At 41.6% G+C, this 13,317-nt stretch overlaps 1 protein-coding gene across 1 annotated transcript in view; it reads right to left on the bottom strand.

Moving 5' to 3' along the window:
• The window catches only part of Herc6 (HECT and RLD domain containing E3 ubiquitin protein ligase family member 6), an 82,311-nt gene that overhangs the window by 51,823 nt on the left and 17,171 nt on the right, over positions 1-13,317 (bottom strand). Inside the window, exons 7-8 of the mRNA XM_057778396.1 lie at positions 737-873; positions 212-285 (exon numbers count right to left, since the gene is read on the bottom strand). Coding sequence (XP_057634379.1) covers positions 212-285; positions 737-873 — 211 coding nt within the window. The remainder of the gene's footprint in view (positions 1-211; positions 286-736; positions 874-13,317) is intronic.

Here is a 13,317-nt window from a genome sequence, read left to right as displayed (position 1 = left end):
TTAAGTTGCCCACTCTTCAAAACCATTCTATGTGAGAAATCTGAAAACATAAAAAACCCTAGCCTGAAATCAAGGGAAAGGTGTGCATAGCTCAGGGGGAGTGTTTGCCTAACATATACAAAGCTCTGGGTTTGGCTTCCCAGCACCAGAAAAAGAAATAACTCCTGAAATCTAGAGGGAAAAAAAAAGTTTAAAAAGAAATAACACCTACTGATACCTGATGAGTTGTAGCAAAGTTGGTATATGCTCCAGCAAAAATGTCTTTGACTTGAATATCCACAAGCTCTAAAAAGATAAAAAAAAATGTTCAGAATTTTACCTGAAAAAATTAATCGATACATAACTAAATCAAATTATTCATTTGTCAGAAATTTATACTCTCCTAACTTTTTATTACAAAAGCATAATAATTTAATTTTGACCAAATCAAATGTTACTTATTCACTCAATAAACATTTTTGTTTCTAGGCATTTTCACAATGAGTTGGGGTTAACATGCTTAGGCATTTGCTTAAATATATCAAAGAATGTTGTTAAGATTATTAAGTAGCCAACTTGACATCTTTTCTATTGGTTAAGTCTTTAGAAATGATTACCCATACTCCAGTGGGGGAAAGTGGCAGTTTAAAATTAAAGAACTAAGAACCATAAGCATAGTTCAGTGGGATCTTGCGGAAGAAGGCTGAACGGCATGTCTTCTTTAGTTAACCAGCTGTGCTGGAGAAAGCACTCGTACCTTTTGCGGAGAGCAGGTGGGTGACACCAGGGTTCTCTGCTTGGGCCTCCTGGTGGGTTGGGTTGCTTGTGAGACTTGGTCCACAGCCTACAGATACCACCTGACCAGTGGTGTAGACATATGCAAGGGTGTGATAGCTGCAACATAAAGTACAAATACAATGATATGATATTCCAGAGAACCGGACACTCCTGAGTTCAAGGAAAAAACAAAACGATACATTTACCTTCACCACGCAGCCAGCTGTCTCATTACAGAGCTAGTGTTGCAACAAACCAGGTGACGTCACGACAGGTGCCATTAACTTACTAAAAGTATTAGCAATGGGGATTTATTTTAGTTCCTATCACATGGCTTTTTGTTTTTATTTGAAATCGAGTCTCGTGTAGACCAGGCTTCCTACTATCTCTCCATGTCGCACAGGATAATTTTCACTTTCTGATCCTTCTGCCTTCATCTCCCCGTGCTGGGCATAGAGGCATAGCTCACCACCTCCACACCTGGTACCACTGCCACGTCTAGTGCGTATGGTTGTGGGGAACCTACTCCAGGGCTAGGTGAGTGCTAATAAAGGGGTTAAATTCTTCCACTCTCACAACTGAATTCAGGTTTCTGGTTTCTGAGAGCTGCAAAGGGGCCATTTATCCACAGCATCCTTGCATTCAGAGATGAGGGAAAGAGCACAGACAAGGCCTTAGTCAGTGCTACAATATCTCAAGGATGAATCCAGCAGCCCCCTTCTGAGTCAGGTCTGGACTTGCCCAAGCTTGTGCAAGTATGTCCCAAAATGGTAAAACTAAACCTCAACTAATTAAAAGCATACTAGAGTATCTGCTGCTTGCTTAACCAACTATGTATGAGATGAGTACTGTCCCTGAAACTCCCCTAACTGCATAAGAGGATCTGGGTGCCTTTCTTCATGGTTGCCATTCTGTACAAGAGGCTGACCCCACATACGCTGGCTGTTTCTGCAGAATAAACACTCTCTGCTTTTGTATACTATTTGAGTCTAGGGTCTTCCTTCAGAATTTTCTTGGACCCTTACTCTACCAGCAAAGACTCTACCAGCTTAGCTACATATCTTGTATTTATGTACTTATTCTTAATTTTTAAAACTTAGCATGTAAACTGGGTGGAATGGTGCACACTTTTAATCCCAGCACTTGGGAGGCAAAGGCAGGCAGATCCCTATGAGTTCAAGGCCAGCCTGGTCTACAAGAGCTAGTTCCAGGACAGACGTTAAAGCTACAGAGAAAGCCTGTCTCGAGACCCACATTGGAGCACTGGACTGAGCTCCCAAGGTCCAAGTGAGGAGCGGAGGAACGGAAAACATGAGCAAGAAAGTTGGGACCGCGAGGGGTGCATCCACCCACTGAGACGGTGGGACTGATCTGGTGGGAGGGAGCTCGCCAGGGCCAGCTGGACTGGAATTGATGGAGCATGTGATCAAGCTGGACTCTCTGAATGTGGCTGACAATGAGGGATAATGAGAAGCCAAGGACAATGGCACTGGGTTTTGATCCTACTGCATGTACTTGCTTTGTGGGAGCCTAGCCTGTATGGAAGCTCACCTTCCTGGACCTGGATGGAGGGGGGAGGACCTTAGACTTCCCACAGGGAAGGGAGGAGACTTCTTGGGACTGGAGAGGGAGGGGAAGGGGGAGGAGGAGAGAAGGAAGGGGGAGGAGCGGAGGAGGTGGAAATTTTTGATAAATAAAAATAAATAAGAGGGAGTGCGGGCCCCTGCTGCTGGGGCTGCAAGGTCTTCTGTGCTCTCCTGGAACCGCCCTGCCTGCCTCCTTCTTCCCTTGGTCCCTGGCTCATTGGGCTACCAGTTGTCCCTGTGTAGGTGCTGAGAAGTTCCATCTGGACGGGTGAGTGTGTGCTATCCTGGGGCGGACTGTCCGGGAAGAGAGCACAAACCCCCTTCCCCCAGCTCCTGCTGCAGGGCTTTCTTTGCTACACACGCCCCCCCCTTCCCCCAAGCCTGCCTTGTCTGCAAGGTCCTTTGCTGAGGATCAGCTTCCTGCTCCTACACTAAGGTTACCCACCCAGAGCAGTGAGTGCCTGACTAGCAGGCAGGCCTCCAGGTCCCCGCCAGGGAGTGCAGGCCCCTGCTGCTGGGGCTGCAGGGTCTGCTGTGCTCTCCTGGAACCGCCCTGCCTACCTCCTTCTTCCCTTGGTCCCTGGCTCATTGGGCTACCAGGTGTCCCTGTGTAGTTGCTGAGAAGTTCCATCTGGACGGGTGAGTGTGTGCTATCCAGGGGCGGACTGTCCCAGAATAGAGCACAAACCTCCCTACCCTAGCTCCTGCTGCAGGGCTTTCTTTCCTACACACGCCCTCCTTCCCCAAAGCCTGCCTTGTCTGCAAGGTCCTTTGCTGAGGAACAGCTTCCTGCTCCTATACTAAGGCTACCCACCCAGAGCAGTGAGTGCCTGCCTACCGGGCAGGCCTCAACAACCCCCGAAAGGGAGCACAGGCACCTCCAGCCTGTGCTGCAGGGTTGCCTGTGTTCTATTCGACCCCGACCTACCCCCTGCATTCGCTCTTTTGTCCGCAGGTCATTGGACTACCAGATGTTCATGTTTTGGTGTTGAGGAGTCCATCTGGAAGTGAACGGTTCCTGCCCCTACACTGAGGAGATACACCCAGTAAGTTAGTCACAGCAAAGACTGGACCAAGACACCAGGCCTCTCCTGGCCCCATTTGAAGGAAAAGATGGGCAGGCGCCAATGCAAGAATTTCTTCAACAACCTGAAAAGCAACGTGACATCACCAGAATGCAGGAATCCCGAAATAAGAAGAATTGTACACCCTATTCCAGAAGAATTAGAAGAATTCAACCCTAAAGTCAATTATATGAAAATAATAGAGGACCTTAAACAGGAGGTGAAAAACTGCCATATTCAATTAGAGATTACAAACAAAAAGGTAGAGGAAATGAATAAATCTCTCAAAGATACCCAAGAAAACGAAGAGAAACAAGAAAAAGTAATCAAACAGGTAAGGGAAATGGTTCAAGACTTGAAGAATGAAGTGGAAGTAATAAAGAAAACACAAACCGAGGAAAGGATGGTGATGGAAAATCTGGATAAACGAACAGGAACTACACAGACAAGTACTACCAACAGATTACAAGAAATAGAAGAAAGAATCTCAGACACTGAAGATACCACAGAGAAAATAAACACACTGATCAAAGAAAACAGCAAAACCAACAAATTCTCATCACAAAACATTCAGGAAATCTGGGACACAATAAAAGGACCAAACCTAAGAATAATAGGGATACAAGAAGGAGAAGTTCAGCTCAATGGCCCAGAAAATATACTTAATAAAATTATAGAAGAAAACTTTCCCAACCTTAAGAAAGATATTCCTTTGAAGGTCCAAGAAGCATACAGAACACCGAATTGACTGGATCAAAAAAAAAAAAAACATTTCCTCGTCATATAATAATCAAAACACAAAACATAAAGAATAAAGAAAGAATATTAAGAGCTGCAAAGGAAAAAGGTCAAGTTACTTATAAAGGTAAACCTACCAGACTTACACCTGACTTCTCTATGGAAACCATGAAAGCCAGAAGGTCCTGGATAGATGTACTGCAGAAACTAAGAGACCATGGATGCAAGCCCAGACTACTATACCCAGCTAAGCTTTCATTCACTATAAATGGAGAAAACAAAATTTTCCAGGATAAAAACAAATTTAAACAATACATAGCCACAAATCCAGCCTTACAGAAAGTAATTGAAGGAAAATCACAACCCAAGGAGTCCAACAATGCCCACAATAACTCAGAAATCTAACGACCCTTCACCAGCACAACTTGAAGAAGGGAAACACACAAACCCTTGATGGAGGAGTTACTTTCATTTAATAAAGAAACTGCCTTGGCCCATTTATAGGCCAGCCCTTAGGTGGGTGGAGTAAACAGAACAGAATGCTGGGAGAAAAAAGCCGAGTCAGGAGTCGCCATGATTCTCCCACTCCAGACAGACGCAGGTTAAGATCTCCCTGGTAAGCCAGCTCGTGGTACTACACAGAATATTAGAAATGGGTTAGATCAATATGTAAGAGCTAGCCAATAAAAGGTTGGAACTAATGGGCCAGGCAGTGTTCAAAAGAATACAGTTTCCGTGTAATTATTTCGGGGCATAAGCTAGCCATGCGGGCGGCCAGGTGCCGGGGACGCAGCCTCGCCGCTCCTATTACAACAGAGTGGCACCCAACGTGCTAATGAACTCCACGTAAAACCTGAGAGGGCTTAAAAAAGACACAGAGAGAATTTAAGACAGATTTTTGCTGTTTGTGGGTTGCGTGTGGCAAAGAAATTGTCCTGACTCAGCAGCAGGAAAAAACTGGCTGTTTTAAAATGCCGGCTTTCTGGGCTGTGCCGCCATTGCGATCTCTGTCTGGCTCCTGCGGGAGACAGAGCTTTTAAACGGAGCATTTGGAGTAAAGTGCTACGATTTGTTTGATGGCAACTAGACTCACTGTGTGCCTAAAAGGAAGTCATTTTGTGCTGCGGCTCAGAGGCACAAGCAGCTCCACCATGCTACTGGTGCAATATGCAAGAATCAGAGGCACGAGAGGCTCCGCCATGTTGGACTGGGCGGGGCAAGCAGGCAGTACCTGTTTTTGACCTAGGAATGTCACAGCTTAGATTCTTAAGCGCTTAGCGATTTAAAAACACAAAGCAAAGTGCTCATGGATAATAAAAAAATTACAGATTCACAATAAAACTGATTCAGACACTGTTGGATAAATGTACGTAGACTTGAGAGAGAGAAAAAATATATATATAAAAAATAAAGTTAATGTCTTAAAGTCTTTAAAGAGACAGAGTACAGATAGTTATAGATTAAAAAAAATAAAGAAAAATAAGCCACGTAAAAATGGAAAATTCACAGAGAGTCTGGATTCTTTGTATTATTGTGTTTTCTTTAAAATTTTTGACTGTGAAGGAGCTAACTACAGAGAGACATTTCATTATATGGGCTGCCAAGCTAAACCAGAATGGATATAAGGGTATTATGATTTCAGAATATGGGTCTAAGGATATGATGCTTTGGAGAGGGTCTTCTTTTGTTTTCACAGAGGATGAGACTCTGTGGATTGCATCTATCCCAATATGGTATGATAGACCACGCCCTCCTGAAAGGTTGCTGTGAACACTCTCAAAAAATTACTTCACTCAACTGCCAACTGAGATGACCCTGGAACACAGGTTATACCATGAAAGACCTAATTAACGACGCCCCCATTCAGCAGGAAGCAGTTTGGAGAGAAAAAAACTGCGCCCATATTCCCAAATATTGTTTATAAATATTCTTTTACATTGAAAGGGGGATATGATATAGATATAAATAATTTACATTGGTGTGGATTTTAAGGTCAATTTTGTTATGTGTATATGTATTTCTGATATTAATTAAGGTATTGTGTAGTTCATTTAAAAATGTAACATATATAGGTTGTTAATGGATAATCATCGATAATTGTCAAGCTTTTAGTCATGTTATATTTTCTAGATGTGCATAGATATATTTCAGCTAGATAGGCATTCTTCATATCTTTCAAAGGCTACAGAATATGGCATTTAAATGTTTTAATAACTTAGGACTGTTATAATGAGATACGTCTGCTCCTGGCAGCACCAATCTACTTCAAGAAGAAGATGGGCATCGAAGAGGCTTCTTATGGAGTTGGTTAGCCATTTGGGCAAGAAACTACTCTTGCCTGGACTGATGCATAAACTGGACACAAAGAACCCGCAGAAAGAGGACTGCTGAACTTGCCTAAAGGTGAGATGGTCTTTCGGGGTTCCTGATTTATAAAAGAGTCTACGAGACATTCTACAGGACACAGCAAAAAGTGACTGAACTGTCTTTGGAATTTCCTGCTTGATGAAAATGTCTGCTGGATACTATGGGCCTGTAGGCCGAAGATGGATGCCCCAACGGTACAAAAGAATTTTGGGTGACTGTCCAGGCAGCGAGATGTCTCTGTCATTTCTAGAGTTTTGGCTCTCTTGTTTGCTTAGGTAATATTATATCCTTCTGGAGTCGTTGATAGAGTTGAAGAATGGTTAGTTATAGTTACAGTTTTCCATTGTTATGATAAAAGATAAAATAGATATAAGTATTGTAACTGTAATTCTTGCTTTATAACTGTTTTGTTATATGTAATTTTACTATGTTAAGGTTAAAGCCTTTCTTTTTGTTTAAACAAAAAAAGGGGAAATGATGGAGGAGTTACTTTCATTTAATAAAGAAACTGCCTTGGCCCATTTATAGGCCAGCCCTTAGGTGGGTGGAGTAAACAGAACAGAATGCTGGGAGAAAAAAGCCGAGTCAGGAGTCGCCATGATTCTCCCACTCCAGACAGACGCAGGTTAAGATCTCCCTGGTAAGCCAGCTCGTGGTACTACACAGAATATTAGAAATGGGTTAGATCAATATGTAAGAGCTATCCAATAAAAGGTTGGAACTAATGGGCCAGGCAGTGTTCAAAAGAATACAGTTTCTGTGTAATTATTTCGGGGCATAAGCTAGCCATGCGGGCGGCCAGGTGCCGGGGACGCAGCCCCGCCGCTCCTATTACAACAAACCCTACTACGAAAAGAAGGAAAGAAAGAAAGAAAGAAAGAAAGAAAGAAAGAAAGAAAGAAAGAAAGGAAAAATGACCGGAGTTAACAACCACTGGTCATTAATATCACTTAATATCAATGGACTCAACTCACCTATAAAGAGGCACAGGCTAAAAGATTGGATACGAAAACAGGATCCAACATTCTGCTGCTTACAAGAAACACACCTCAACCACAAAGAAAGACATCTACTCAGAGTAAAGGGCTGGGAAAAGGTTTATCAAGCAAACGGACCTAAGAAACAAGCAGGTGTGGCCATACTAATTTCTAAGAAAGTTGACTTCAAACTAAAATCAATCAGAAGAGATGGAGAGGGACATTTTTTACTCATAACAGGAACAATTCATCAGGATGAAGTCTCAATCCTGAATATCTATGCCCCTAATATAAAAGCACCCAATTATGTAAAAGAAACATTACTAAAACTCAAGGCAGTCATCAAACCACACACACTAATAGTAGGAGATTTCAACACTCCTCTCTCACCAATGGACAGGTCAATCAGACAGAAACCTAAAAGAGAAATAAGAGAATAGTTGGAGGTAATGAATCAAATGGACTTAACAGACATCTATAGAACATTCCACCCAAATAGGAAAGAATATACCTTCTTCTCTGCAGCGCATGGAACCCTCTAGAAAATAGACCACATACTCGGTAACAAAGCAAACTTACACAGTTACAAAAAAATATTAGTAACCACCTGTGTCTTATCAGATCACCATGGATTAAAGTTAGAATTCAACAACAATGCTATATCCAGAAAGCCTACGAACTCATGGAAACTGGACAGTCAACTACTGAACCACACCTGGATCAAGGAAGAAATAAAGAAAGAAATTAAAGTCTTTCTTGAATTCAATGAAAACGAAGACTCAACATACTCAAACCTATGGGACACTATGAAAGCAGTGCTAAGAGGAAAGTTCATAGCATTAAGCGCCCACTTAAAGAAAACAGAGAAGGGGCTGGAGAAATGGCTCAGTGGTTAAGAGCACTGACTGCTCTTCCAGAGGTCCTGAGTTCAATTCCCAGCAACCACATGGTGGCTCACAGCCATCTATAGTGAGACCCAGCGCCCCCTTCTGGCATTCAGGCACACATGGAAGGAATGTTGTACACATAATAAATAAATAAATCTTTAAAAAAAAAGGAAACAGAGAAAGCACACATTGGAGAATTAATACCCACCTGAAAGCTCTAGAAAAAAAAGAAGCAGACTCACCTAGGAGAAGTAGAAGACTGGAAATAATCAAACTGAGGGCTGAAATCAACAAAATAGAAACACAGAAAACAATCCAAAGAATCAATGAAACAAAAAGCTGATTCTTGGAGAAAATCAATAAGATTGATAAACCCCTATCCAAACTAATCAAACAGCTGAGAGAGAATATGCAAATTAACAAGATCAGAAATGAAAACGGAGACATAACCGCAGACACTAGGAAATTCAGAGAATCATTAGATCTTGCTACAAAAACCTGTATGCCTCAAAATTGGAAAATGTAAAAGAAATGGACACTTTTTTAGATAAGTACCATATACCAAAGTTAAACCAGGACCAGGTGAACAATCTAAATAGACCTGTTAGTCGCGAAGAATTAGAAGTTGATATAAAAAACCTCCCCACCAAAAAAAGCCCAGGTCCAGATGGCTTCAATGCAGAATTCTACCAGAACTTCCAAGAAGACCTAATACCTATACTCCTTAATGTATTTCACAATATAGAAACAGAGAAGTCATTGCCAAATTCCTTTTATGAAGCTGCAGTTACTCTGATATCAAAACCACACAAAGATACAACCAAGAAAGAGAACTACAGGCCAATCTCACTCATGAACATCGACACAAAGATACTTAATAAAATACTGGCAAATCGAATCCAAGAACACATTAGAAAAATTATCCACTATGATCAAGTAGGCTTCATCCCAGAGATGCAGGGCTGGTTCAACATATGAAAATCTATCAATGTAATCCATCATATAAATAAACTGAAAGAAAAAAACCATATGATCATTTCATTAGATGCTGAAAAAGCATTTGACAAAATTCAACATCCTTTTATGATAAAGGTCTTAGAGAGATTACGGATACAAGGGTCGTACCTAAGTATAATAAAAGCTATTTATAGCAAGCCGTCAGCTAACATCAAATTAAATGGAGAGAAACTCAAAGCTATTCCACTAAAATCAGGAACACGACAAGGTTGTCCACTCTCTCCATACCTCTTTAATATAGTGCTTGAAATTCTAGCGATAGCAATAAGACAACATAAGGGGATCAAAGGGATTCAAATTGGAAAGGAAGAAGTTAAACTTTTATTATTTGCAGACGATATGATAGTGTACATAAGCGACCCCAAAAACTCCAGCAAAGAACTCCTACAGCTGATAAACACCTTTAGTAGCATGGTAGGATACAAGATCAATTCCAAAAAATCAGTTGCCCTCCTATACACAAAGGATAAGGAAGCAGAGAGGGAAATCAGAGAAGCATCACCCTTCACGATAGCCACAAATAGCATAAAATATCTTGGGGTAACCCTAACCAAAAAAGTAAAGGATCTATTTGACAAGAACTTTAAGTCTTTGAAGAAAGAAATTGAGGAGGATACCAGAAAATGGAAGGATCTCCCTTGCTCTTGGATTGGGAGGATCAACATAGTAAAAATGGCAATTCTACCAAGGGCAATTTATAGATTCAATGCAATCCCCATTAAAATCTCATCAAAATTCTTCACAGATCTTGAGAGGACATTAATCATCTTTATATGGAAAAACAAAAAACCCAGGATAGCCAAAACAATCTTATATAATAAAGGATCGTCTGGAGGCATTACCATCCCTGACTTCAAACTCTATTACAGAGCTTCAGTATTGAAAACAGTTTGGTATTGGCATAAAAACAGAGAAGTCGACCAATGGAACCGAGTAGAAGACCCTGATTTTAACCCACAAACTTATGAACACCTAATTTTTGATAAAGGAGCTAAAAGTATTCAATGGAAAAAAGAGATCATCTTCAACAAATGGTGCTGGCAGAACTGGTTGTCAACGTGTAGAAGAATGAAAATAGATCCATATCTATCACCATGCACAAAACTCAAGTCCAAATGGATTAAAGACCTCAATATTAGTCTGAACACATTGAACCTGATAGAAGAAAAAGTGGGAAGTACTCTACAACATATGGGTACAGGAGATCACTTCCTACGTTTATCCCCAGCAGCACAGACATTAAGGGCAACATTGAATAAATGGGACCTCCTGAAACTGAGTAGCTTCTGTAAAGCAAAGGACACTGTCACTAAGACAAAAAGGCAACCCACTGACTGGGAGAAGATCTTCACCAACCCTGCAACAGACAAAGGTCTGATCACCAAAATATATAAAGAACTCAAGAAACTAAACTTTAAAATGCTAATGAACCCAATAAAAAAATGGGGCACTGATCTGAACAGAGAATTCTCAACAGAAGAAATTCAAATGGCCAAAAGACACCTAAGGTCATGCTCAACCTCCTTAGCGATAAGGGAAATGCAAATTAAAACAACTTTGAGATACCATCTTACACCTGTCAGAATGGCTAAAATCAAGAACACCAATGATAGCCTTTGCTGGAGAGGTTGTGGAGAAAGAGGCACACTCATTCATTGCTGGTGGGAATGCAAACTTGTGCAACCACTTTGGAAATCAGTGTGGCGATTTCTCAGGAAATTTGGGATCAACCTACCCCAAGATCCAGTAATACCACTATTGGGAATATACCCAAGAGATGCCACATCAAATGACAAAAGTATCTGTTCAACTATGTTCATAGCAGCATTGTTTGTAATAGCCAAAACCTGGAAACAACCTAGATGCCCTTCAATGGAGGAATGGATGAAGAAAGTGTGGAATATATACATATTAGAGTACTACTCAGCAGTAAAAAACAATGACTTCTCGAATTTTGCGTGCAAATGGATGGAAATAGAAAACACTATCCTGAGTGAGGTATCCCAGACTCAAAAAGAGGAACATGGGATGTACTCACTCATAATCGGTTTCTAGCCATAAAATAAAAGACATTAAGCATATAATGTGTGATCCTATAGAAGCTAAATAAGAAAGTGAACCCAAAGAAAATCATATAGTCATCCGCATGGAGAGGGGGAAGTAGACAAGATTCCAGGGCAAAAACTGGGAACTTGCGGGTGAGGTGGCATGGGGCAAAGGGGAAATGGGATGAGAAATATGAGAAGGGGAGGATGGGAGGAGCTCGGAGGATTGGGATGGTTGGGATATAGGAAGGATGGATACGGGAGCAGCGAAGTATATATCCTATCTAAGGGAGCCATCTTACGGTTGGCAAGAGACTTGACTCTTGAGGGGTTCGCAGGTGTCCAGGAATATGTCCCCAGCTGGTACCTTGGGCAACTAAGGAGAGGGAACCTGAAATGACCCAATCCTATACTGATGAATATCTTGCATATCACCTTAGAACCTTCATCTGGCGATGGATCGAGGTAGAGACAGAGTCTCAATTTGGAGCAACGGTCTGAGCTCTTAAGGTCCAAATGAGGAGCAGAAGGAGGGAGAACATGAGCAAAAAATCAGGACCACGAGGGATGCACCCACCCACTGTGACAGTGGAACTGATTTATTGGGAGCCCACCAAGGCCAGCTGGTCTGGGACTGAATAAGCATGGGTTGATTCCGGACTCTCTGAGCATGGCGGTCAATGAAGACTGATGAGAAGCCAAGGACAATGGCACTAGGTTTCGATCCTAATACATGAACTGGCTTTGTGGGAGCTTAGCCTGTTTGGACGCTCACCTTTCTGGACGTAGATAGAAGGACCTTGGTCTTCCCGCAGGGCAGGGAATTTGTACTGCTCTTCAATATCGAGAGGGAGGGGGAATGGAGTGGGGGGAGGAGAAGAGGAGTGGGGATAGGGGGAGGGAAGTGGGGGGAGGGCAATATTTGGGAGGAGGGGAGGGAAATGGGAAATGGGGAGCAGGTGGAAATTTTAATTAAAAAAGAATAAAAATAAATAAATAAGTAAAAAAAAAAGAATGAAAATAGATCCATATCTATCGCCATGCACAAAACTCAAGTCCAAATGGATTAAAGACCTCAATATCAGTCTGAACACACTGAACCTGATAGAAGAAAAAGTGGGAAGTACTCTACAACATATGGGTACAGGAGATCACTTCCTACGTTTATCCCCAGCAGCACAGACATTAAGGACAACATTGAATAAATGGGACCTCCTGAAACTGAGTAGCTTCTGTAAAGCAAAGGACACTGTCACTAAGACAAAAAGGCAACCCACTGACTGGGAGAAGATCTTCACCAACCCTGCAACAGACAAAAGTCTGATCTCCAAAATATATAAAGAACTCAAGAAACTAGACTTTAAAATGCTAATTAACCCAATTAAAAAATGGGGCACTGAACTGAACAGAGAATTCTCAACAAAAGAAATTCAAATGGCCAAAAGTCACTTAAGGTCATGCTCAACCTCCTTAGCAATAAGGGAAATGCAAATTAAAACAACTTTGAGATACCATCTTACACCTGTCAGAATGGCTGAAATCAAAAACACCAAGGATAGCCTTTGCTGGAGAGGGTGTAGAGAAATTGGCACACTCATCCATTGCTGGTGGGAATGCAAACTAGTGCAACCACTTTGGAAATCAGTGTGGTGATTTCTCAGGAAATTTGGGATCAACCTACCCCAAGATCCAGTAATACCACTCTTGGGAATATACCCAAGAGATGCCCTATCATATGACAAAAGTATCTGTTCAACTATGTTCATAGCAGCATTGTTTGTAATAGCCAGAACCTGGAAACAACCTAGATGCCCTTCAATGGAGGAATGGATGAAGAAAGTATGGAATATATACATATTAGAGTACTACTCAGCGGTAAA

Source organism: Chionomys nivalis, chromosome 1 (genome assembly GCF_950005125.1).
Source record: "Chionomys nivalis chromosome 1, mChiNiv1.1, whole genome shotgun sequence".
NCBI classification, from domain to species: Eukaryota; Metazoa; Chordata; class Mammalia; order Rodentia; family Cricetidae; genus Chionomys; species Chionomys nivalis.
Note: the sequence above shows the minus strand (reverse complement) of the source record. Positions and strands in the feature narration are given on the sequence as shown.